The sequence below is a fragment of the Emys orbicularis genome, chromosome 5 (assembly GCF_028017835.1).
Source record: "Emys orbicularis isolate rEmyOrb1 chromosome 5, rEmyOrb1.hap1, whole genome shotgun sequence".
In the NCBI taxonomy this organism is placed as follows: Eukaryota; Metazoa; Chordata; order Testudines; family Emydidae; genus Emys; species Emys orbicularis.
The window spans coordinates 72,775,787-72,802,426 of record NC_088687.1 but is presented as its reverse complement, the minus strand read 5'-3'; the positions used below and the strand labels follow the sequence as shown (position 1 = coordinate 72,802,426).

Genomic DNA, 26,640 nt, shown 5'->3' with positions numbered 1-26,640 from the left:
ATGGTTGTGTTTTGGATGTGGTCCAGAAAGGCGCTGCCATCCAGTTCCTTCCTGACCCTCTTCAGGGAGCCCTCCCTTCAACATGAAGCATAGCCACTTCTGGTTCTGGGTGCGATAGAAGTTCCCCCTCAATGCAAAGGAAGGGGCTTCTAGTCAAGGTATTTCTTTACTCCCAAGAAGTCAGGGTGTTTCGTCTGATTCTAGATGTCAGAGCTTTCAATACTTTTATCAAGCTCAAGTTGGTCTCCCTTGGATCCATCATTCCCTCTCTGGTCCAGAAGGACAAGTAGTTTCTCTTGACCTCAAGGATGCATACTTCCACATCGTGATTCCCCAAGTGCACAAGTGTTTCCTGAGGTATGTGTTGAACAACAAATATTACCAATATTGGGATGTGCCCTTCAGGCTTTTGACAGCACCTTGTGTTTTCACTGAGTGCCTTGTAGTGGTCGCAGCTTACTTAACAAGGGTGGGCATTCAGGTGTTCCCAGACTTGGTTGACTGGCTCGTCGGGGCCACATGCAGTCTCAAGTTTGGAACCACATCGTGTCCATCCTACACTTGTTCGCTTGTCTAGACCTCCTTGGGAACAAAATGAAGCCTATATTTAAATCCTATTTGATAAATAGAATTCATTGGGACTGTATTCGGCACAGGTCTTGTGACTGCCAACCTGCCGCCTGACAGATTTCATATAAAATACTATATCTGCTCCCACCTGCAGTCCCCACCCCCTCACATGGGTAAGGATTTGCCTCAGGCTTCTGGGTCTCGTGGCAGCATATATATTTTGTTATTTCATACACTGGACTCCGCTTCTGGCCGCTTGAAGCTTTCTGGCCAAGAAGATGCCATCCAGTCAAGGTTATCATAGTTCAGAGCAACTGAAACTTTATTCCCCCTTGGTCATCCAGCCATCACCTCTGTTGGGCAGAGTCCTGCATCTTCCTCCCTTCTGACCGGGGTATTTCCAGATTGAACAGTTCCCTGCCTACACTGTTATTCCCCAAATGATAGACTGCCTAAGCAGGCCTGATTTGCTTCTCTCAGAGATGGTAAGCTATGTAATGCCTACAGTTAAGTTACCACACAGTTCTTTCTATGCAAGCACTTGTCGTCTTAAGGTAAAAGCATTACAGAGAAAACATATTAAAAACAATACATGCTAATAAACTTAACAGAAATCTCCCCCCCCCCCCCCCCCCCCGACTCCAACAAGGGCTTTGTTTGGTGCTTAGTCCTTCAAACTTCACTCTGAGATTATTTTTTTCCCTGTAGCTACAAGTTCATCAAAACAAGCACCCAAATGGGCCAAAGACCTATCCCTTCCCTGACTGGTGCCTCGCTTGGATCAGAGGTCCTGTCTATTTGCTGGATCAGAAAGAAGACCCTGAGTCAGTTTTAACTCAGGCTGTTGAACCAACAGTCCTTTCTTTGTCTGATGGCCGTGAAGAATCCAGTTTAAACCAGCATACCCTCTCCAAATAGTTGTAGCCCTCTGGAGGTGTTAAACTCAAGTGAATTTGCCTAACCACACCCACCTTTATTAGTTCCTGGAGGGCTGTAGTCCCTCTCCCCCATGGAAATACATACAGTCCCTCAATAGTAGATAAACACTTTGCATTTTAAATACAATGAACTCCTAAATTTCTTAAATTCAGCCTTGCTGAATTCAAGTTTAATTCAGTAAGGTTTATTCAAGATATTTGTCACACCTGTCACAGCATCTCCCCTTGTCAGTCCTTCAGTCACTGGACTGGGAGAAGGACCAGTGCAACATTTGCAAGAGGGTTCCTTACAGCCCAGTTCACCCTGAAGGACTATCATCACTGTTGCCTCCTTGCTTGGATGTGGGACTCAAATGGAGAACTTTAAAACTTAGGGCCTGTGGTCCATCACAGAACGGGCCCTGCACATCGCTGTTCTAGAAATCATGACTATGCCCACAGCATGCATAGCCTTCTTTCTGGACATTCAGTGCCAATCAGTCTTGGTGATGTCTGACAACATGGCAGCTGTCTTATTTAAACAGATGAGGAGGGGTCAGGTCCTTGGCCTTCTGCCAAAAGGCCATTTAACTCTGGGTTTTTGTCACACAACATTACCTTGTCAGCCATCTCCCAGGAGTGGACAACATGAGGGCAGATGGCCTGAGCAGGCATTTCTGTGACAGCCACTAGTAGTTATGCCACCCAAGAGTCCTTCAGCACACCTTTAACCTTTTGGGGGACTCCCCCCACAAGGACCTCTTGGGGAAAGCAGAACAAGTGTCCCCACTTACGTTCATGGGGAAGCCACATTCCCAGCTTTTTTTCGGATCCCTTTCTCCTCCCTTGAATAGAAGGCCTAAATATGTTCCCTCTCATCCCCCTGCTTCCCAGTGTTCTGCAGAAGAACAGGCAAGAGAAAACCAGAGTGAAGGAACATAAATCCACACCGTGTAGAGGTCAAGCATAGGAGTTTATTACGTACAGAGCGGCCGGAGTGTCACCTTGCTTGCTAGGCTCAGAGACACTGTTAATCAATTGATTACAATAGAATATATGGATTTTTTTTTATGGGCAGGGGAAAGTGACGGGGTAGGCAGTTCCCCAACCCCGGATAGGTCTAGCAGCAAGACAAGATAGCACAGCAGCCGATGGTTAAAAGGTTACATAATGTCTCCGCCCATGGTCTCAAGTTAACGAGTTAAAATTTAATTAATACTTTGATAAATGTATTAGTATAAAATAAGTATATAATAAAATATGTCAAATTCTGATTTGGGGTCCATAGGAATGAAGCAACTCCTCTGATTGTCCAACAGATACATTCCTAGGGGTTAAAGCAAAGAAACAGTGAAAGTATATGGCAGTAAAGATTGTCTCCTTTGTGTCTTAAGGCAGGCATTGGTCCCTGGGAAAGGGAGGTGGGAGGAGGCCATATTTTATACTGACATGTTCTAACCTTTCATAAACTAAAGGTTGGATATGTGGGAAGAACATTTCCCTACAAAAGAAACTAACACAACAGAAACAGGGCTGCTTTGTTCAATTTGCAACTCTGAATAAGACACAATTATTCAGTACTCAGACCCAACACCTGGCAATTTGCTGGCTAGGCTTATTTTAGCAAAAGCAAGGTTATCTGTTTACCCCAGCTTTCTCGTAGCTGATCACTATTTGCTAGGCCTCTGGTCTCTTGACCAAACTCTGGACTTTGGGTCTGGAAAAGAGCTGGCACAATCCATATGCCAGGCTGTTATATAAAATGCACATGGATTTTAACCCTTCACAGAGTAATCCTCATAGCGTTGTGACTGACGCAAATGTGGTTCAGGGACTTCCACAACCTCTCCCTGGTCCCATCAGTCCCCCTAGACTCCATCCTCAATTTTATAGTCCACAACTGGGGATTGACCTTTTGCACCCAAACATGAGTGCTCTCCACCTGGTAGCATGGATGCTGGCTGGTTGACACTAGTGGAGTTGGTCTGCTCACAGGATATTTAGAAAATCCTTACCAATAGCAGGAAACCTTCCACTAGGTCCACATACTTCTCTAGATTTACAAATGGAGATTTACAGTATCAGTCTTCCCGTATACTGAAGAGCATCTTGAGGCTATTCTTACTTGTCAGAAGTCCGGCCCCAACTTGGGATCTTAACTTTGTCCTTCTGAAGCTGGTGGTTCCCCCCTTCTAGCCTGTGGTTACATGCCCTTTGCCCTACCTTTCTATGAAATTGGCCTTCCTCTTGGCAGTCAAGTCTGCTAGAAGTTGGAGAATGCAAACCCAGATAGCAGAGCCATCTTATACTATAAATCTTATACTATCATTCATAATGACAATCTGGGATGTGGTCTCAGAGACTTCTTCCTGAAGTTGGTGTCTGAATTGCACACTAATGAAATCATCCACTTACTTGTATTCTTTACCAAGTGTCATGCTGGTAGAGCAGAGCAAAGATTGTGTACTCTTGATGTATGTAGAGCCATTTTATTCTACCAGGACAAAACAAAATCCTTCTGGAAGTCACCCAGGCTCTTTCTTGCTTACACAGGGAGGGTCAAAGGGCAAGTTGTTTCTACGTGGAGAATTTTTAGTTGGATTGTCCAGTGCATTAGATCATGTTACCAACCAGTGGACATGCAGTCGCCTAACAAGCTGTATGCCCACTCCACCAGGGTACAGTCCACCTCTATAGCTTCTCTAGGGAACCTTCTGTGAGGCTGACAGGCCAGGTGCCAGTGCATGTCAGTGTCTCAGGACAATTCATTTGTATGTGAACATTAAAGAAGTGTTAAGTGTTAGTATGCATTCAAACTAATTAATTCGTATGCTAATAGAAATGAAAGGAGATGTTGATTGTATTGTTTTCATCTGCCTATATCATGCGGTTTTTGCTATTACGTTATTTCTACATTTAATTAAATAACCCTAGATCAAAGGAGTGTTAATGAAGAGAGTATTCAGGTGTTAGAATCGAAGTGAAACGTGGGCGCTGAGCAAGGCTGAAGAACACCAGATTGATGTGTGCAGTTCTTCTCGTTTTCATCAGCTTCATATCAAGTGGCAGAAGAAGATCAAAAATGAAGCCAAACCCAACAACTGCCTCCACTAGCACTGGTTTGGTTCCAGCAGCTTTCTTGTATGGATGTTAGTGCAACACAGCTGAATTTCAAAACATTTGTATCAGAGTGCCACTGCATGGCCAGCAACCATGTTGGGCACCAGAAGTTTCGGTGTCACAGTAAGCATTCCAATGTACTGCCAAGATCACCTACAGCACTTTTGCCAGAGATTGAAGTGGGTGGTGTTTGATCTGCAAGGAGGCCATTTCCTTTTAGGATTGCCATAATGATGGTAATGACATTCACTTTTTTGGTTACTGTTTCCTATGCAGTAACTTGAGCCTTTGTGATGTAGTTAACGTTTTTCCTGCTGCACCCAGTAACTGAGCATCTACTCAGCTTAGGGTGACCAGATGTCCCGATTTTATAGGGACAGTCCCGATTTTTGGGTCTTTTTCTTATATAGGCTCCTATTACCCCCCACACCCGTCCCTATTTTTCACACTTGCTGTCTGGTCACCCTAACTCAGCTACATGTGCTACCATCTGACTTAATTTCCTCCATCCCCGCTCCCCATTTCCCTCCCTCCCTCTCCCCAGGCCATGGTTTCTAAAAATGCTGGTTAAAACATGTTAGCTAACATATTTTAACCAGCATCTTTAAATACTAGTGTGAATATGACCAGCCAGAATATTTTAAAGGTTTAAATCCTGTCTACATTAGTGCTTAAAAACATGTCCGTTAAACATCTCATGTTAACTAATATGGTTTCAAACGTTACCTATTTTTTCAAGTCTAGGTAGGGCCAAAAAGATTTAAAGAAATTAAGGCCAACCAGGGTGGGGAAAGAATAGGGTTGAATATGATCTCTTCTAGATCTCACCTTTTCAGAGTGTTTTCATTTACAAATTGGATCATTTTTGGACTTAAACCATGATATTATCCTCAAAAATGTGTGAAATATTCAGTGTATTGCCTATAAGCATTACAGTATTTAACTTAGTAATAGTTCCCTTGTGTGTGATGGTTTCAACTAAAGGTGAACTGCAAGGATATGAGAGTAGACAGTTGGTTAAAGCAAGAAACTTGCTAAAAGAACAACAGTAGTTCAGTTGTATTTATTTTTAAATTAGTTCATGCACATATCTAAAAGTGACTGAAAAACCTTATATGTAGTTTAACAGAGCCTTTCACTAGATCTTAAAACTATTGTCTTTGTATAATATATTCCATTCCTGCAGCGCACATTGTGGGTATAAATGATTACAAATTCATATTACTAGTGATATTTGAGTGAACCTTGCTGCCTGTCAAATATAGACATTTGTATACAATATATGATCGTAAACAAGCTTCTTCTGGTTGGCTAGATGTAGTTCTAGAGCCTCATAAAAATGACATTTATTTTTAGTTAGTTTTCATCATGCTTACAGCATACCGTAAGTAATGATCTTTGTGTGCACTAAAACTTCAAAAAGACTGAACTATACCACATGGGTTTTGGAGCTCAAGATGCTTACTTTTGTAGTAGAACAATGTTTATTTTTTCTCTGGTATTGTATGTTAATGATCACTTTGGCTGTACACAGTACTATTGTACACTAGATATGTACTTTATTTGATTATGGAATTTGTATTTAGTCTAATTGACAGTTTTCTAGTAAAAATATAACATGCTCTAGTAAAAATATAACATTAGGGATCTATTATCGACCACCTGACCAGGACAGTAATAGTGATGATGAAATGCTAAGGGAAATTAGAGAGGCTATCAAAATTAAGAACCCAATAATAGTGGGGGATTTCAATTATCCCCATATTGACTGGGAACATTTCACTTCAGGACGAAATGCAGAGATAAAATTTCTCGATACTTTAAATGACTGCTTCATGGAGCAGCTGGTACGGGAACCCACAAGGGGAGAGGTGACTCTAGATTTAATCCTGAGTGGAGCGCAGGAGCTGGTCCAAGAGGTAACTATAGCGGGACCGCTTGGAAATAGTGACCATAATACAATAGCATTCAACATCCCTGTGGTGGGAAGAACACCTCAACTGCCCAACACTGTGGCCTTTAATTTCAAAAGGGGGAACTATACAAAAATGAGGGGGTTAGTTAGACAAAAGTTAAAAGGTTCAGTGACTAAAGTGAAATCCCTGCAAGTTGCGTGGGCCCTTTTTAAAGACACCATAATAGAGGCTCAACTTCAATGTATACCCCAAATTAAGAAAAACAGTAAAAGAACTAAAAAAGAGCCACCGTGGCTTAACAACCATGTAAAAGAAGCAGTGAGAGATAAAAAGACTTCCTTTAAAAAGTGGAAGTCAAATCCTAGTGAGGCAAATAGAAAGGAGCACAAACACTGCCAACTTAAGTGCAAGAGTGTAATAAGAAAAGCCAAAGAGGAGTTTGAAGAACGGCTAGCCAAAAACTCCAAAGGTAATAACAAAATGTTTTTTAAGTACATCAGAAGCAGGAAGCCTGCTAAACAACCAGTGGGGCCCCTTGACGATGAAAATACAAAAGGAGCGCTTAAAGATGATAAAGTCATTGCGGAGAAACTAAATGGATTCTTTGCTTCAGTCTTCACGGCCGAGGATGTTAGGGAGATTCCCAAACCTGAGCTGGCTTTTGTAGGTGACAAATCTGAGGAACTGTCACAGATTGAAGTATCACTAGAGGAGGTTTTGGAATTAATTGATAAACTCAACATTAACAAGTCACCGGGACCAGATGGCATTCACCCAAGAGTTCTGAAAGAACTCAAATGTGAAGTTGCGGAACTATTAACTAAGGTTTGTAACCTGTCCTTTAAATCGGCTTCGGTACCCAATGACTGGAAGTTAGCTAATGTAACGCCAATATTTAAAAAGGGCTCTAGGGGTGATCCCGGCAATTACAGACCGGTAAGTCTAACGTCGGTACCGGGCAAATTAGTTGAAACAATAGTAAAGAACAAAATTGTCAGACACATAGAAAAACATAAACTCTTGAGCAATAGTCAACATGGTTTCTGTAAAGGGAAATCGTGTCTTACTAATCTATTAGAGTTCTTTGAAGGGGTCAACAAACATGTGGACAAGGGGGATCCGGTGGACATAGTGTACTTAGATTTCCAGAAAGCCTTTGACAAGGTCCCTCACCAAAGGCTCTTACGTAAATTAAGCTGTCATGGGATAAAAGGGAAGGTCCTTTCATGGATTGAGAACTGGTTAAAGGACAGGGAACAAAGGGTAGGAATTAATGGTAAATTCTCAGAATGGAGAGGGGTAACTAGTGGTGTTCCCCAAGGGTCAGTCCTAGGACCTATCCTATTCAATTTATTCATAAATGATCTGGAGAAAGGGGTAAACAGTGAGGTGGCAAAGTTTGCAGATGATACTAAACTACTCAAGATAGTTAAGACCAAAGCAGATTGTGAAGAACTTCAAAAAGATCTCACAAAACTAAGTGATTGGGCAACAAAATGGCAAATGAAATTTAATGTGGATAAATGTAAAGTAATGCACATTGGAAAAAATAACCCCAACTATACATACAACATGATGGGGGCTAATTTAGCTACAACGAGTCAGGAAAAAGATCTTGGCGTCATCGTGGATAGTTCTCTAAAGATGTCCACGCAGTGTGCAGAGGCGGTCAAAAAAGCAAACAGGATGTTAGGAATCATTAAAAAGGGGATAGAGAATAAGACTGAGAATATATTATTGCCCTTATATAAATCCATGGTTCGCCCACATCTCGAATACTGTGTACAGATGTGGTCTCCTCACCTCAAAAAAGATATTCTAGCACTAGAAAAGGTTCAGAAAAGAGCAACTAAAATGATTAAGGGTTTAGAGAGGGTCCCATATGAGGAAAGATTAAAGAGGCTAGGACTCTTCAGTTTGGAAAAGAGAAGACTAAGGGGGGACATGATAGAGGTATATAAAATCATGAGTGATGTTGAGAAAGTGGATAAGGAAAAGTTATTTACTTATTCCCATAATACAAGAACTAGGGGTCACCAAAAGAAATTAATAGGCAGCAGGTTTAAAACAAATAAAAGGAAGTTCTTCTTCACGCAGCGCACAGTCAACTTGTGGAACTCCTTACCTGAGGAGGTTGTGAAGGCTAGGACTATAACAATGTTTAAAAGGGGACTGGATAAATTCATGGTGGCTAAGTCCATAAATGGCTATTAGCCAGGATGGGTAAGAATGGTGTCCCTAGCCTCTGTTCGTCAGAGGATGGAGATGGATGGCAGGAGAGAGATCACTTGATCATTGCCTGTTAGGTTCACTCCCTCTGGGGCACCTGGCATTGGCCACTGTCGGTAGACAGATACTGGGCTAGATGGACCTTTGGTCTGACCCAGTACGGCCTTTCTTATGTTCTTATGTTCTTATGATATTACTTTGTCTTGCACAGCATCAAACAACAATGAAATTTCGGACTTACACTATATTTCTGGAGATAGTTGGAACACTATTGTTTCCAATGGCATGATTTCAAGCTTGTCTGCCACCAGAGAAAACAAGGTTACAGATGTGTCAGGGGGTGTTGAAACCTGACATTTTGCAGTTTGATATTACAGCCTGAGGTAGCACAGAGGAATGAGGGAGAAATGCAAACCCAACTGGAAAACATGATGCAACCATAATTGATTCACTTGTAAAATCCTCAGGAATAAAACCGAAATATCTTTGCATTACAACGTTATTTCATTCACCTTTTTAACATTTCTAATGTGTGATAAATCACCAGATTGGTACTGTAACCATTATACTTTTTGTCATTTTTGTCTAAATTCATACTTTTTCTTTTAAAAAAATATTTTATCATGTTATTTTCTATATCTTAATATCTGATTGCTGCCTTTGCCATGACAACCTTGTTGTCTTATTTTTAGTCTTTGGAAAAGTAGTTTCCTGTTTGGGAAAACATCTGTGCTGCAAAATTGTAATATAAGCTAACATGATTGAGTGATATAGTATTGAGGCAGAATTTCTTTATCTCACAAATCAGTTAATATGAAGTGAACAGTAGTTATCAAACTTTACCATGGGATAGACCACATGTCATACACCATTTCCTTTCCAAGTCAGACTTGCATGTGCCACCTCCCATTTGCAGTTGCATACCACCCCTTGGCAACTACAGCAATTGTGCTTACACATTAAACTATTGTATCTTTGGCCGTCTTTTAATGACGTTTAGCAGCTGGAAATAAGGAGCAGTCAGTGCCAAGTGACCAGCCAGCTCTCTGCAGACCATCTTCAAGTATTCTATGGACTGCTAGTGATCCACACACTACAATTTGAGAACCTCTGGAATAACTTCACGCTCTAGTAAAAATAACCACATTAGCGAAGTTGTAAGACCCCCCCACTGTGTGGATGGAAAACATTGTGGGTTGTAATTGCTTTTTCAAAAGTGGGGACAAACCAAGTGAGCTTGAAATGACTATGTTTTGTTTTGGCTGGTAAAAAGGTGTTATTAGATGGTGCCTTCACAGAATGTTGACTTCTTTGTTCTCCTGTTATTGTATGTGAATACATTCATTTTGAATGTGGCATTCAGAAACTTTTAATTGGCATATGTTCCGATTACTCAGGCAAAGAGGATGGGTAGCAGCAGAAAGAGCAAAACAAGTTGAAGAATTCTGGCAACGAAAGAGGGAAGCTATGCAAAACAAAGCTCGTGCTGAAGGACATATGGTATGGGCTTTGGTCTTCATATTTATTTTACTATATTAATAATGGTTAGTTATGAATATACATCCTTTTGAAAAGTGAGATGTAGTGTTTCATTGTCAAACATTTTACTCTCTGGTTTTATGATTAATCGTCAGATGACGTTTTAAAAAAGTACTTTTAACTGTTGCTGATTATCTTATAGTAACAGTTGCATATTGAAGGAGTTTTAAAAAATTTATTTTGAAGTTATAAATTTAAGTAGATAAGAACTGGAAAATAATGTTTACATTGATAGGCACATTTAAAATTCATTATGTTAACTGTATGCATTGTTCAGCAGCTTGCAGTTTATGATAGTTTGTCCACTATGTCTACATTCGCTTGATTTACAATAACCTAAGTACATTAAAATAATTTTTACTAGATATACTTTAAACGTATGTATAAACTCTCAACATCAAAGTTAAAATCAACAAATAGTTTTAACCTGTCATGGAAGTTAAAACTTTTGAACAGTGGTTCAAATGAGTTACCTTTTTGTGTCCAACTAGTTGTTTCAATTATGAATGTAATACTCCTTTGGAAAGTTTTTCGCAATACTGCAGCTTCACTGAATAACTTTTATTTACTTAAGACTGTTCCATTGTTCAGTTGAACTATGTTCATTTTTGAATAGGCAGAGGGATTTGTGTTTTCTAACACCAGTCAACACCACAAATACAACCAAGTCAGGGGTCCCGTTACAATATTATTGTCCTTTAGACCCAGTTGGAGCTGGTTGTAGTCTTGTTGCGGTTGAGTCAAAGGGACAACGATGCTGTAAATGAGTCCCCTTACTCAGGTATTACTGAATCTCAGAGTATTCTTTTACTGGCCACTTCTTCATTTCAGGGCTAATTTTGCTGCCAGCAGGCAAATTCCTTATACATCTTATTTGTTTCAATTCTGATGATTGCTACACTCCCCTTTGCTGATGTGTAAGGTAGTGAAGCATCCTTAAGAGGCTTCTGTCAGTGTCTTTGTCTTAAGGTGGCATGAAGACAGATTACACCTTTCAAAACCATAACTCAGATCAACAAGTGACCTTCATGACAAAAATGGTCTACATTTGTTTAGGAAAAGGCTCACTTTCAGGGATGAGTTCAGTGTTTGATATCCATTCAGTCCTTGGCTTTGGTTGCAATTAATGTAATATAATAGAGAAGAAATCACCAAGATTGCTTAATTAATGTGTGAGATTTAATGATGTGAACACTGGCTTTTTAGGAGTTGGACTATGACTCAAATAAAGATACCAAACCAGACCTCAGATAAATGTAGTAGACCTAGATTGTGTTTTAGCTAAAAGTCTCGAGGCTCAATAACTGAACTGACAGACCCCTCAACCATCCTTACTGTGAGTAATGTGTTTCTGGCCTAGACTATTAATGAATTTGCATTGCTATCTTGCATTATAAAATCCAAATCCTTGCAATACAGGGTTCTAATATTCCTATTCTGAGAGGAACTCAACTATGAAACACTGAATGAAGTATTATTGAGTGTGTCTAATTAGATACCTAAATTCTTAAAGCTTTTACTTCCACTTTCTCACTTAGAGACCACTTCTAATCTAAAATGCCATGGCTCCAAAGCCGCCAGACATAATTTTAAGCTAATTTAAATATAAACATGAAAAGCAGACTTAAGCAATTTGAGGTGACAGTGAGCCTTTTTGTAAAGCCAATAGGTACCATGTGTTACCCAGCTTTATAAGAGTTGGGAATTTAAATCCCCCCTCTCTCTTCCCCTCTCCCCTTCCCCCATTGTGATAATATTTGGAAAACTCTCCATTCAGCTCAGCTATTGTAGTTTGAAAGGGTTAACTGTTAGAAACATTCCTATCCTACTTTGAGAGACTCTTATCAATACTAAATTGAGATCAGAATTCCATCTGGTCATGGCAGATCTTATGTAACCCAGGCTTCTTGTGCTGTGCAGTCCTTCTCTAGTAATTGGATCACTACAGTCTGCTGCAGTCTTTGAACTACTTGAATCCAGATGTCTCAGATCTGATCTTCCTCACCTGCCAAAAACTTACCTGTGAAATCACGTTACAAGTAGTGACCTCTATAGGAATTTGAGCTGTGTGGACCTCTGTTTCCTCAGCCAGTGGGAGCATGTAACTTGTACCCAGCGTGGTGCTATATTCCTTTCTAGTGGTTGGACCACATAGAGATTTACAAGTTAGTTACTGACTTTATGTTAACAAATATGGGTTTTTTAGCTCAAGCTGTAGAGACTTATACTTTTAGAACCAGATGTCCCGGATTTGATTCCCCATGCTGATGACCCACTCAGGGGCATCTCATTACATGCACCTCCGTTTTTTTTTGTTTTGACTAATGGGACAGTCTTGAGTGAATTGGCTGTCTGTGCAAATTAGAATTAACTGTTCAGGTTTTTTTCAAATTTCAAGCAGAAGTAGAAGTGACTGCCACCTCACTGTTGAAAAATGTAAACTTTTAAAGTTTTTGTGCAGTTGTCTTGAAGAGCTTTATTATATTGTGAACTCCCTTGTGCTTTTAATTATTGGCTTCCTTAGTTTTTGGTTGTGTGTGTGTGTGTGTGTGTGTTTGCAAAAGTTACTATCATGAAACCCTTTCTTGCACAAGTAGTCTGATTTTGGTGTGGTGTGAATAAAGGGTCGCTAGTTTGGGGCTGCAGTTCCGTAAGAACTGGTAATTAAATTAAGGAGTTTTAAACTTTTGTTGGTAACAGTTAGGCAATATGTTCCCTGGATTTGTCTGTGCAGTCCAGGCAATTTTACTGTATTTCTTATTTACAGTTCAAAACATTTACTTTCTCTTTCACAGTTGTGACTTTTCTGATTTAAAATAGGACTTCATATTTGTTGTAGCCAACATTGATACTGGTTGGATTGGTGGAAAAACCAGTGTTCATATATGCTCTTTGTGTTTTTGTTTAACAAATGTCATGAAACCAAACATTTTAATTGGATTAGAAATGATGTTTTTTTAACAAGAAATACCTTTCTTATTTTTATTTATTTTTTCTGGTATGAAAACACTTTGGAAGTGCAGGGAAAAGCAAAATATGTTTCTAGTGGTCAGTTTACAATACAACTCTATTTTTAAATCTAGTAAATGCTGTGATGAGTACTTAGATTAGTATATATAAATAGTTGAACTTTTGATATGAATAAAATTTCCATGAGCTATTGTTAATATTTTACATTTAAAACTAAAATAAAAATGATTAGATATTCTAGGTTTAGCTGAAGAATGCATTATTATTGTCACCTGTGTGCTGAAGATGGTGCAAAAGACAAGTAAAAAGAGAGCCCATACCCCAGAGAATTTATAATATAAAAGATTTAGCTAGAGAAGACTAGACACACATGGAGATCAGAAGAGGGAGCTAAATATGTATAAAAATCTAATATATTAGAATGCTCTGAGGCTTTCTCTTTGATTACTCAGTGGTTTTGATTATTACTATCAAATGTTTCTTGTAAATAAGACTTTTGTCAGGGAAGTTCATAAGAGCTGAAAGTCATCTATGTTTCCAATAAGAAATTTAGTGCAGTTATTGTTGGATAAGGTAGATAATGTTCTGGCCCTAGTCATTCTTAAACTTGATACATTAAATGGTGAACAGGGTACACTGCAAAACCTGGCAGCTATCTATGGAGGCAGGCCCATTTCTGCAAGAGGAAGGAAATCCAGAAACAAGGAGGAAGAGGTATGCTACCCGCATGTTTGCCACCTTCATCACAAAATAGCATCACTTTGACTTTGCCTCTGCCTTGTTTTCCTGCATGGTTTATAATTTATAACAAATATAAGAACTTCATAGATCCCCAGGAATTAATGTGTATATAGTCCTAGAGTTTGTTGCTCAATAGTCTTAGTAATAGCTGTCTACATAAGTCAGTAATAGCTGTCTACATAAGTCTTCTTTCAAAAAGAAAAAAAACATTTATTTTCTTTTAAATAAACACAAACATCCCAGACAAAAACAAAATCCCAACCCCTATCTTCATTCTTTTTGTAATAAATACAACTACTCCTAGTTCCCCAGATCTTACCAATCTTAATAACCTTAAGCCTACCAAATTTAATATTGTGGAACACTAGTTATGGTTTTCGTTCATTTCATTAGAGAAGAAATCAGCTGAATTTCTTTTAGAAATTAATGTTAATTTAGCAATAGCAGTAGTTTTTCCTTTATTTGACCTTTTTGTGGAACCATATGAATTTAGATACAAAATGCAAAACTCATTGTTTCCTTTTAGTTGAAACTTTTGCTTCCTTTTTCGTATAGGAATACTTGGCAAGATTAAGACAGATCCGACTTCAAAACTTCAATGAACGCCAGCAGATTAAAGCTAAACTTCGTGGAGAAAAGGTTGGACAAAAATAACTCTTAAAGGCTTTGAGGAGCTAGTAGTGAAAGGCTCTAGACTATTGTTTGTGAGATCTTTTTATGCAGGTGTAATTCTCCCTTTAAAAAAAAAAATACACCTTTTAGGCTGACATTTTCCATGTTGAGGCTTTATCTAGAAGTGAATCTTTTTTCATTAAGTATGAGCAGATCCATATAGCCCTTGTGGAGTAAGAGTGCGAAACTTTCTTATTCTTAAAAAGTAATGGAAAGAGAAAAAACAACCCAGGAACCACAATCTTTTAAAGAAGATTCTACAAAAAAACTGCTGAAGTTTGAAAAAATACAGCTGATGTGCTCTTTGAGTACTAGTACTTATTTTTTCATTCTAGTCTGGCTTTGCCTTCTTGCTGTATCCTTAATTTGTGTATTTTGTTCTTTAATCCAGCCTAAGGCATTGAAATGCCATCAACAGATTTAAAATGGAAATTGATTTGGATCAGTTTAAATGGCCAAAAAACTGCCATGATACAGGGTTACAACCAAGGAACCCGGGGGAATCCCGAGGGCCAAGAGGGGCAGAGTACATATTAAGAATTTTTAAACTGCTCTTAAGGCTGTATATTTATGCAGGTATGAAAATGTTTGATTTTGCTAATCAATCTTTTACTAACTAGTGAATGTTAAAGCTACAAGTGTGAAGCTTACCAATTATGTTGGTAAAGCACTATTTACATTTGTTGCCTGTTGCCTATTAGAACTGGGGACTCTTTCCTTTAAAAATACTTGCTACTTTTAAAACTCCATAGAAATGCTATGTGAAAGAACCCTGCCAATGAAGTGTTAAGGTTGTACAGTTAAGCACTCAAGTCATAAAATCTAAAAGTTAAGACTGAATGCTCAATCTGAACTCTGATCCCTTGTGTGTATCTATTAGAATACTGTCTTTACTTATGCTAACATGGCTTCTTCAAGTAATTGTTCATATGGCTTCTACTTTTGATATGCTTGTGCCTCACGCATATGAGATCTGATTCTTTTGACCAGGATTGTTTTTGGGGCCACAGCTGCACCCTGGATGCCTTCACACCCCTTTTTCCTCATAAGGCATAAAGAGCAAAGGAGGTCCCAGTTGTCCCTCAGTTCCATCTTATTCTCTGTATCACTGAAACAGAATTCTCGTGGTGTATTCATACTTCTCTGCCACTCTAGTAGTAGTTAGTTTTCTGTTAGTTAGCTTATCTTTTAGTTGCCCAGTGGTGCATACAGTTTTTCTCCTAGTTAGTAGGCCTGGCGCCCACTTCCATTACCAAGACTCTAGCTATGATGGCAGAAGCTAAATTCCTGAGGTTTAACATATGCCTCTCCTGTAATGCTTGTGCGTCACTTAATGATGGGCACTCTGGTGCTTGTTGTGCTTGGGCAAAGGGCATACAGTATCTCGGACTTTGCCCAATCTGCTGCCTTTTTCATAAATAGTTTTATGTTAAATACAGTCTAATAGTATGTGATGGCATAATTAGAGATGGCTTTGTAATGTATACAGGCAGAGTTAAAGTTGTGCATTCATGCTTAACTTTCTGATTTCATGAGTGCTAAGCTTTGCAACCTTAATATTGTGTTAATGTGGTTATTGATCTTAATAGAAACAAATTCTGTATGCATTTACAGTGTAACTGGTTTAAAGGTAAAAAGAACAGGAGTATTTGTGGCACCTTAGAGACTAACAAATTTATTTGAGCATAAGCTTTCGTGGGCTACAGCCCACTTAAAGAATTGTTTTCTTTTGGTTTGTAAAAATTCCAAACTTTCAATTTAAAGACTGGATTTGTTCATAAAAGATGTGTTCCAGTTCAACCACAGGAATTACTGAGTGAAATTTTATGGCCTGTGTTATGCAGGTAATCAGACAAGTTGATCGCCGGGCTCCCTTCTGGCCTTCAGGTCTGTAAATCTGTGAGCTAACTATGACTTGCTCACTTTTAAGAACTCTTACTTTGTAGAATGAAGCTGACATTTCTGATGGACAAGAAGCAAGTGAAGAAGCAGAATTGAGACGCAAAAAAATTGAAGCACTAAAGGTAATGGAAAAAAAATGGTTTAGAATAAATTCTTTAAAATCCACTTAATATTCTTCTATTTGGATTGAATCAGGCGGTAGAATAGGAATACAGTGTCACAGTTTTAAAATTGTACATTTGTTATTTGCAGTAGCTACACTACATTACCATATATTTGGTATTTTTCATTGTAAGGATAGATAAAACATTAAATACTGTAATGCGTGAATCTGTGTTTTAATGACACCCTCTCTATATAGGAAGAGGAGTTGTATTTTTCTGTAGCAAAACATACATTCTCTAGAAGTATGCACTATGGACCATTCTTCATTTAGCTTCAGGTTGTTGTGGAGAAGTCTGATGGACATGTAAAAGTAAGTTTAGTCTGAGTAGTTTGAGTTTAAACTAATCATTTAACTTAACACAGACAATAGGTTTGTGTACACTTTTGTGAAAGAATTATAAATACTTCGAATTGTATTGCAGTAACAAAACTATAAAGTTGACATGTTGCACCTCTACCCCGATATAACGCTGTCCTTGGGAGCCAAAAAATCTTACCGCGTTATAGGTGAAACCGCGTTATATCGAACTTGCTTTGATCCGCCGAAGTGCTCGGCCCCGCCCCCTCGGAGCGCTGCTTTACCGCGTTATATCCAAATTCGTGTTATATCGGGTCGCATTATATTGGGGTAGAGGTGTACTTCAATATTAAAGCTTATTTTTGGTCACTTACACTATGACCTGTTCATTTAAAAAAAAAAAGCTACATTTTGAGTGAAGCTTTTCTCACTGTTAGTCTTGGTTCTGAAGACAGTTTGGTGTGGGTATGATGGAAATGCTGTGATGTGGAAAAGGAGGAAGACTGAGTGCACCATGAATAATCTGTCTATTGTTTTTTGTGGGGAGAAGGGAAGGGTTGAGTTAATTGAATACTGGCAAGAAAAGACTTTCCAGATGCTCTTGTATGCTTTGTCTTCAAGCCTGCCATAAATGTAGTTGTGAATAAGGCCTCATGGCTTAATTTCATAATTATATTTCTCTAGCAAAGTTTTTAGCTTTCTGTTCTACAGGAGGTCTACAGAGTTCAGAGCTTTTAGTCTGAATTCTGCTCCATGGTCTCTTGTAACAATAACTATATCACACTAATACTATGTATGTGTCCTTTAAAGTTGATGGGGGGAAATGTGCATTGTGAAAACAAATGTGACTGTTCTATTATGATTAAAGCAACTAATTTTGGTCTCTTCTGTATATGTATTATATACAGAAATGCAAAATGTTTCATTTAATGTTTATTTTAACATAGTTATGGTTTTCTGTAGAAACCATGACCTTGAACTTCTGTATTGAAAATTTCATCTTAATGCTGCTTTATTTCAAGGTTTTTATTTCCATTTTGTTTGTATAAAAAGTGTACAAGGACATTTTGACATTAGAATCACCTTTTAAAAAATATACTTGGGGCAGGATGGATTGTCTTGAAAAGACTTATGTAGTTCACCAACTTTTATGTGGAACTATTTTGTATTATTGGGTGTTTTCTGAGTATGACATTAGTTCTCATATTTGACATGCAAAGTGTCACATGTTGAGAATTGAAGAACTGAGGATCTGGGACAGAGCTGGGCGAACTATGGCCCACGGGCCACATCTGGCCCAGAGGACCGTCCTGCCCAGCCCTTGAGCTCCCGGCCAGGGAGGCTAGCCCCCGGCCCCTCCCTGCTGTGCCCCCTCCCCTGCAGCCTCAGCTTGCGTGCTGCCAGTGCTCTGGGCGACAGGGCTGCAAGCTTCTGCCGGGCAGCACAGCGGCATGGCTGGCTGTGGCCGGGCAGCGTGGCTGCCAGTCCTGATGCAGCATGGTAAGGGGCTGGGGAGCAGGGGGCTTGGATAAGGGGCAGGGGGTTCTGGGGTGCAGTCAGGGGGCAGGGAGCGGAGGGGTTGGATAGGGGGTGGGGTTCCAGAGGGGCGGTTAGGGGCAAGGGGGTCCCGGGAGGGGGCGGTCAGGGGACAAGAAGCGGGGGGGGGGGAGGTGGATGGGTCGGGGGCTCTAAGGAGGGCAGTCGGGGTGGAAAGTGGGAGGGGGCCAGACTGTTTGGGGAGGCACAGCCTTCCCTACCTGGCCCTCCATACAGTTTAGGGACCCCGATGTGGCCCTCAGGCCAAAAAATTTGCCCACCCCTTATCTGGGATGTTTCATTTGAAGTGGTCTGCAGAATGAAGAAGTTGGAGAACTGCTTATGAGATTGGATTGAAGCCTATTCTTTTTTCTTATTTGCAGGCCCAAGCAAATGCGCGAGCTGCAGTTCTGAAAGAGCAACTAGAGCGAAAGAGAAAGGAGGCATATGAAAGAGAGAAGAAAGCTTGGGAAGAACATGTAAGAAGAAAAAAAGCTTTCTTACACAGTATTGGTTTTATTTGGCATGACCACTCCCCAGACTTGGTCTCTCAGCCAAAGAGTACAGTGTTAACTTTTTCTTCATATGACTAAAATATAAGGCCAAGATTTTCAGATCTCTGTAACTGTAATTTTGGCTTCTAAAACTGAGCTGTGCGTCTCTGAAAGTCAGAGCTCTCTTATTTATTATCTTAACTTCAGGCACCAGGTATGAAAATCTTGGCTTTTAGTTTGAAATGTACACTGAACTTAAAAAAAAATCATTAGGATCATGTTAAAATATTTACTATTGTTCATTTGTTATTGAAATCCACATAACTGTTCTTTTAGTCATAAAAACTTTGGAGTGAAAAATCAGATTGGTAAAATAGCAGCAAAAGAGAAAAATGCTTTGATGCTTTTAAGTAGGAAATACTGAAAGAGTACAGCTAGTGATCTTTTTAGGCAGCATGAAATGATGTGTGAAATTATTTGTCCCTTTTCATGGTACATAGAAGCTTGTCAGGTGACAAGCTGTGCTCAACTCATAAAAACTTTAAAGAATGAACAAATGGTGATTTATAATGATTAATTTTAACTGGTTTCTATTGATGCAATGAACTGCAACAGTGGCAAGAATGAATGATGTAATTTATACTTGTTTTCAACATATGACAGGCTAATAGTGCTATTTTCAGTCTTTCACTTGGTGTCACTACTGTTGTGAATTTAAAACTAAATTAAATAATGAAATTACCTGAAAATGCTAAAGGCAGGTTTGCATAAAAATCTAACACCCACAAACACTACTCTTTTTAAAATAGGCCAAAAAAAAAAAAGCATTTTGGGCAAAAATTCAAGGAGGAAAAGTACAAATAATATTTACTGTCGTCTTGTTCCCCAGCAGTAAGTGTAGAAGCTTCTAGTCTTGTGGTGTGATTTCACCACCCCCCTCCCCCAAGTCTTTTAAATATTTCATGGGTATATACAGGGTCTTTTTAAAATAGTTCTCATTAACTATTTTTAAAGATGTCCTGTCAAATTAAATCATGTAATTTTAAAAAAACCTACCTGTGAGTACTTGAGATGTCATTGAGCCATGTTTTTTGCATGTCTATATTCTGAAACTACCTTATTTTCAAGGGGTTTTACCATCAAACTTTGGATCAGCAGTTTATCATGCCTTTACTATGGTAACTCTTTGGATGCTGAAATCTATCTGCCTTCACCTCAATCTGGCTAATTTCCCATATTTCTAATTGTTTAACCTTTTTTTTTTTTTTTTTTTTTTTTTTTTTTTAAATTATGACCCCTGTTAGTGCATACATGCAGAACCTTTTATTTCTCCATTCTAATACCCCTTTCTTTTTGGGTTTTGCTAAGTTTAGAAAGTGCCTCTCTACTATATTGCTGCTTTATTTTACATGAGTTAAGCCTTCAGCATAAAGTGTTGGTCTTTAATAATAAATTAAGAATCTAAACCTGCCTTTACAGAGGGAAGATATTTACCACTTACGTTTAGTTCCTCAAAAACAAAATTAATAATGCTCGACAGTTTAAGGGGGGGAAAATCTTTTTCTGTCATAGGATTAAATGAAACTGGCAATCTCACTTTAGATTCATGGTACATTGATAACTTTGTGCTGTTTCTGTTGGTTTATGTTAACATAGAATGGCTTTTTTTTTTTTTTTTTTTTTACACAGTTGGCAGCAAAAGGGGTAAAGAATCCTATGGTGCCTTTTAATGTGTCGGCAGCTGGGGTTAGTCCTATGCCTGGGCAACAAGAACCTGGAGGACCGCCTGCCAAACCACAACTTCCATTGAAGCCCAGTACACCAGTTATCTCTATGACTTCAGCTTTGAAGGAAGTGGGCGTGGTAGGTATTCCTCTAAAATCTAAAATGAACAAAAATCAGCTGACCTGCCACAAGATTTTAGAAGATATATTAATCCAAGACCGTTCGGAATCTATAAACTTTAAGAACACCACATGTTTTTAATGAAAACTGGATACCTTAAAAATTGATGGAATTAGTATTGGTATAAATTACAGATCTATCAAGTTAATCTCCACAGAGATAATCAATTTATAATTTAGATTGGTCAACTTCATTTACAATCAATCCAAATACTAAAAATCCAGAATATCACCACTTGAGCTAATACATATATTGAAGTCCACTGAGGCCGGGATTTTGCCCACAGTCTGGAAACTTCTAGGGAGGTCATTGGGAAGCTGGAGCATCAGTTCTTCTTCCCCCCTCCAGCCCACAGACAATGTAATGGTGGTTGCAAAACAATTTTTGAACTTACAACTATTTTGTGTTACAATCTTCTAAAACTTCTGACATAGTTAGTAAACTATTTAAAACTCTGAAAAAGGAGTAACTGTTGTCACTATTATTTTTGTTGTCTGAGACAATAGCAAAGACTTTCATATTGCTCTTTTTTCTGTATTTCAGGGACTTGATACTGCAAACACTTACATATGAGCTTAACTTTATTATTGTGAGCGTCCCATTTAATTTCAGTGGACTAATGCAGGAGCAAAATTAAGGATGTTTAAGTGTTTGTAGAATTGGGGCTCTGGATAGTATCTTTAGTGATTGGGACACAATATCCTGCAGGATTTTTTTCAATCATGTATTCTTACATATTTCCATTGATTATATTTTTCCTCAATATGGATAGTTCTCATCATGTCTTCTCCTATATTCAACCATCCATCTTGCATTAATGTTACTGTTGATTCCTTTGATTTTTTTCCTTTTTTTTTTTTTTTCACTTGAAACATCTATTTATAGAGCTTTCTTGGGTCTACTCATCTAAACAAATTTAAACTCAATAGTTCATATTTCTTTAAATTGTTCACTTTGTGCCACGTTAAAAGCTGTAACTTTTTTAGCAAGTTCCAAGTCTCTGACTGACTTGCAGTTGTTTTTATGTTGAAGATGAACAGACACGCTAAAATGAAGCTTAGATTGAATTGCTGGTGGAAGGCCTGGAAAAAAGATTTAAATTAGGGCTGACAAGCGATTACAAAAATTAATTGTGGTTAATCGTGCAATTAAAAAAAAAAAAATTAATCGCGCTGCTAAACAATAGAATGCCATTTATTTAAATATTTTTGGATGTTTTCTACATTTTCAAATATATTTATTTCAATTACAACACAGAATACAATGCTCACTTTATATTTATTTTTGATTATCATTTTTACAGTGCAAATATTTGTAATCAAAAGATAGTATTTTTCAATTCACGTCATACAAGTACTGTCGTGCAATCTCTTCATTGTGAAAGTGCAACTTACAAATGTAGATTTTTTGTTGTTGTTAAATAACTGCCCTCAAAAACAAAACAATGTAAAACTTTAGAGCCTACAAGTCCACTCAGTCCTACTTTTTGTTCAGCCAATAGCTAAGACAAACAAGTTTGTTTATGTTTACAGGAGATAATGCTGCCTGCTGCTTGTTTACAGTGTCACCTGAAAGTGAGAACAAGCATTTGCATGGCACTGTTGTAGCCGGCGTCGCAAGATATTTACGTGCCAGATGCGCTGAAGATTCATATATCCCTTCATGCTTCAACCACCATTCCAGAGGACATGCGTCTATGCTGATGATGGGTTCTGCTCAATAACAATCCAAAGCAGTGCAGACCGACACATGTTCATTTTTATCATCTGAGTCAGATGACACCAGCAGAAGGTTGATTTTTCTTTTTTGGTGGTTCGGGTTCTGTAGTTTCCACATGAGTGTGTTGCTCTTTTAAGACTTCTTAAAGCATGTTCCACACCTCATCCTTCTCAGATTTTGGAAGGCACTTCAGATTCTTAAATCCTGGGTCGAGTAGTGTATCTATGTTTAGAAATTTCACATTGATATCTTCGCATTTTATCAAATTTGCAGTGAAAGTGTTCTTAAAACGAACAACATGTACTGGGTCATCATCTGAGACTGCTATAACACGAAATACATGGCAGGATGCAGGTAAAACAGAGCAGGAGACATACAATTTCCCCCCAGGTAGTTCAGTCACAAATTTAATTAATGAATGACTTAAGGAAGCATGTCCTCTGGAACGATGGTCGAAGCATGAAGAGGCATATAAATCTTTAGCACATCTGGCATGTAAATATCTTGCGACACCAGCTACAACAGTGCCATGCAAATGCCTGTTTTCACTTTCAGGTGACATAATTAAGAAGTGGGCAGCATTGTGTCCTGTAAGTGTAAACAAACTTGTTTCTCTTAGTGATTGGCTGAACAAGAAGTAGGACTGAGTGGACTTGTAGGCTCTAATGTTTTACATTGTTTTGGTTTTGAGTGCAGTTATGTAACCAAAAAACCCTACATTTGTAAGTTGCACTTTCATGATAAAGAGATTGCTCTACAGTACTTGTATGAGGTGAATTAAAAAATACTATTTCTTTTTTTATCATTTTACAGTGCAAATATTTGTGATAAAAAATAATATAAAGTGAGCACTGTACACTTTGTATTCTGTCTTGTAAGTGAAATAGATATATTTGAAAATGTAGAAAAACATTGAAATATATTTAATAAATTTCAATCGGTATTCTGTTGTTTAACAGTGCAATTAATCGTGATTAATTTTTTAATGTCAATTCATTTTTTGAGTTAATCGCATGAGTTAAATGCGGTTAATCAACAGCCCTAATTTAAATGAATACTGTGGCTACATTTCAGTAGCTTAAAAAAAGGTCTCATCAAACTTGACAATGATTTGCTCTTCCATTTCAATAGATAATTCTATTCAGTGGCACATTTGATCCTGAAAAATACCCTCCCAAAAAAACACCCTGATTTAATACCCACATTTTTGTGATAACCCTAAATCTTTTCTCTTGCTGCTTAGTAACTGTTGGCAGGACGTACATTTTACTTTACAAGAACTCTGTTTTCATTACATCATTCAGTTGCTTATTTCCTTCTACTTCTTTCAACTTTTAAGCATGTTAAGTCAGATAAATTCATGCAGTGATGTTTGGTAATGCTTATCACTCACTTGCGATATTAATGAATAGTTGTCACATTTACTATAGCAAGAAACTATCATTTAGTGAAATCAGTACCCTGAATTTTTAAAAATGAGCTTCCTGAGTTTATATAGAACCTTACTATCACATATCCCACTTACATTCCAGGATTTTCTGTATTCTAGCAAACAATGCTCCTTAGTGCATTCGTCTCTCTTCAACATCCATTGGCAGCTGATTGTACCAACAGCAGTCGCCTTTTTCCACCCACTCTTTTTCCCCTCTAGAAAGTTGTAATTTTCTTGTTCCTAGTCACCATAACCTGAACTTTGATGTTATCACTTGCCTTTCAGTGTATTCTAAACATTTTCATTTCACAGATTGAAAATGTTGCGTAATATTTCTAATACCAAAACCTTTCAAATATTTAAGCTCCTATATATGTTTCTGTGTGACATAAAAGTTCAGAAATACTTGATAAAAATCTCAATGTAGCCATAAATAAGGAGCCACCATAAACTGGTGTTATATAGTTGCTAACATAATAGCATTTGTACTTTTTTGAAACAATTGTGGATCCATTTTTTTCTCTTCCTTCCTTCTTGATCTGGGTGACTACTTTTGATACTACTGATTACTTTGTGCTCAAATATTGAGAAGATGATGGTTTCTCTCATTCTTCTCCGTACTTAAATCCAACCACTCTCTAGCCACTCCGTTTTTATTTGTAATGAAGATTTTATGTCTTCCCTTCCCTTTTCCTTTTTGTATAGGAGTACCTTAACTCTTTCCCTGCCCTTTATCTGTTCTTTCAGGAGTTACTCAATCTTAACTTCAGGCACAGATGTGAGTTTTCATAGATAATGCCCTACTTTATCTCCCCCAGTTTATGTTCTAATCCTTCTTTTTACCATCTGCTTATACAGACTCTTGGCTTTTTAATTGTTAACTTCCAGGTACTGAATGTTTCAAAGACAAAATTTGTCCTAGAAATTCTCTGAGGGAAGCTACGTAATAAAAGTATTGTACAAGAATAAAAAGAGTGAACAGTTATCGGACAGATTTTTAGAAACCTTCTCCCAGTACAGACTATAAATATTCTAAAGATATTTTTCTGACTTCCTTTCTTGCATTGAATTTCGTGCTTCCTGGATCTATAGGATGAAAATACAACTGCTATCCAGGAAACCACAGAGGAAACAAAGAAGGCAGATCTTGCTGTGCAAGTTAGTCAAATTACATTTGGTTTTATTTGATTTTCCTGTTCCTTTCCCTTCAGAATTTAGAATAATTTAACTGGTATACTTTTGCCCTTTTTCAGAATAAAAGAGAAATACTAAGAAGATTGAATCAAAATCTTAAAACACAGGAAGATGTAAAAGGAATAAAGGAGCCTAAAGACACCTGTGAGACAGCTGTGGCTGAAGAGAGTAAAGAAGAAGAAGAATATCCTCTTCTAGTAGATCGCAAGAAATGGGAGGTTGCAGCAGCTGAGCTGGTGGTTCCTCTTGCACAGCTAACTATGGAAGAATCGTTCTCGGGGACAGAGAGTAAGGGCTTGTCTTCACTACCCGCCTGGATCGGCGGGTAGAAATGGATCTCTCGGGGATCGAATTATCGCGTCTCGTCGGGACGCGACAATCGATCCCCAAATCGACGCGCATACTCGACCAGCCCAGGTAGGAGTAAGCGCCGTCGATGGGGGAGCTGCGGCGGTCAATTTGCTGCCGTCCTCACAGCGGGGTAAGTCCGATCGGATACGTCGAATTCAGCTACACTATTCACGTAGCTGAATTTGCGTATCTTAAATCGATCCCCCCCAGTGTAGACCTAGCCTAAGCAAGCTTTCTGCTTTGCCTACCTGAGAATTTCCATGACTGATATCTAGGTGCCAATCTGTTGTGTATGGTATCAGTTCACCAGAATGAAAGTGCTCCTAATTATAACCTTTTCACTACCTAAATGGTTACTCTGCCTCTCGGTCCACATCTTTCAAAGACTTGAAGATGACTATATTCAAGGGCTGTCAAGCAATTAAAAAATAATAATTGCGCGATTAATCGCGCTGTTAATAATAGAATACCATTTATTTAAATATTTTTGGATTTCTACTTTTTCAAATATATTGATTTCAATTACAACACAGAATACAAAGTATACAATGCTCACTTTATATTTATTTTTGATTACAAACATTTGCACTGTAAAAGAGAAAAGAAACAGCATTTTTCAGTTCACCTAATACAAGTTTAGTAGTGCAATCTCTTTATCATGAAAGCTGAACTTAACAAATGTAGAATTATGTACAAAAAAACTGCATTCAAAAATAAAACAATGTAAAAATTTAGAGCCTACAAGTCTACTCAGTCCTACTTCTTGTTCAGCCAATTGCTCAGATAAACAAGTTTGGTTACAATTTGCAGGAGATATTGCTGCCCGCTTCTTGTTTACAGTGTCACATGAAAGTGAGAACAGGCTTTCCCGTGGCACTGTTGTAGCCGGAGTTGCAAGATACTTATGTGCCAGATGCGCTGAAGATTCATATGTCCCTTCATGCTTCAACCATGCAGATGACGGGTTCTG

General features: G+C 38.3%; 1 protein-coding gene across 1 annotated transcript in view; it reads left to right on the top strand.

Annotated features, from left to right (window-relative positions):
- The window catches only part of NEK1 (NIMA related kinase 1), a 72,333-nt gene extending 46,685 nt beyond the window's left edge, over window positions 1–25,648 (top strand). Inside the window, exons 18-25 of the mRNA XM_065404788.1 lie at window positions 10,150–10,252; window positions 13,892–13,975; window positions 14,558–14,641; window positions 16,621–16,698; window positions 18,959–19,054; window positions 20,759–20,932; window positions 25,218–25,283; window positions 25,379–25,648. Coding sequence (XP_065260860.1) covers window positions 10,150–10,252; window positions 13,892–13,975; window positions 14,558–14,641; window positions 16,621–16,698; window positions 18,959–19,054; window positions 20,759–20,932; window positions 25,218–25,283; window positions 25,379–25,648 — 955 coding nt within the window. The remainder of the gene's footprint in view (window positions 1–10,149; window positions 10,253–13,891; window positions 13,976–14,557; window positions 14,642–16,620; window positions 16,699–18,958; window positions 19,055–20,758; window positions 20,933–25,217; window positions 25,284–25,378) is intronic.
- The last annotated feature ends 992 nt before the right edge of the window (window positions 25,649–26,640 follow it).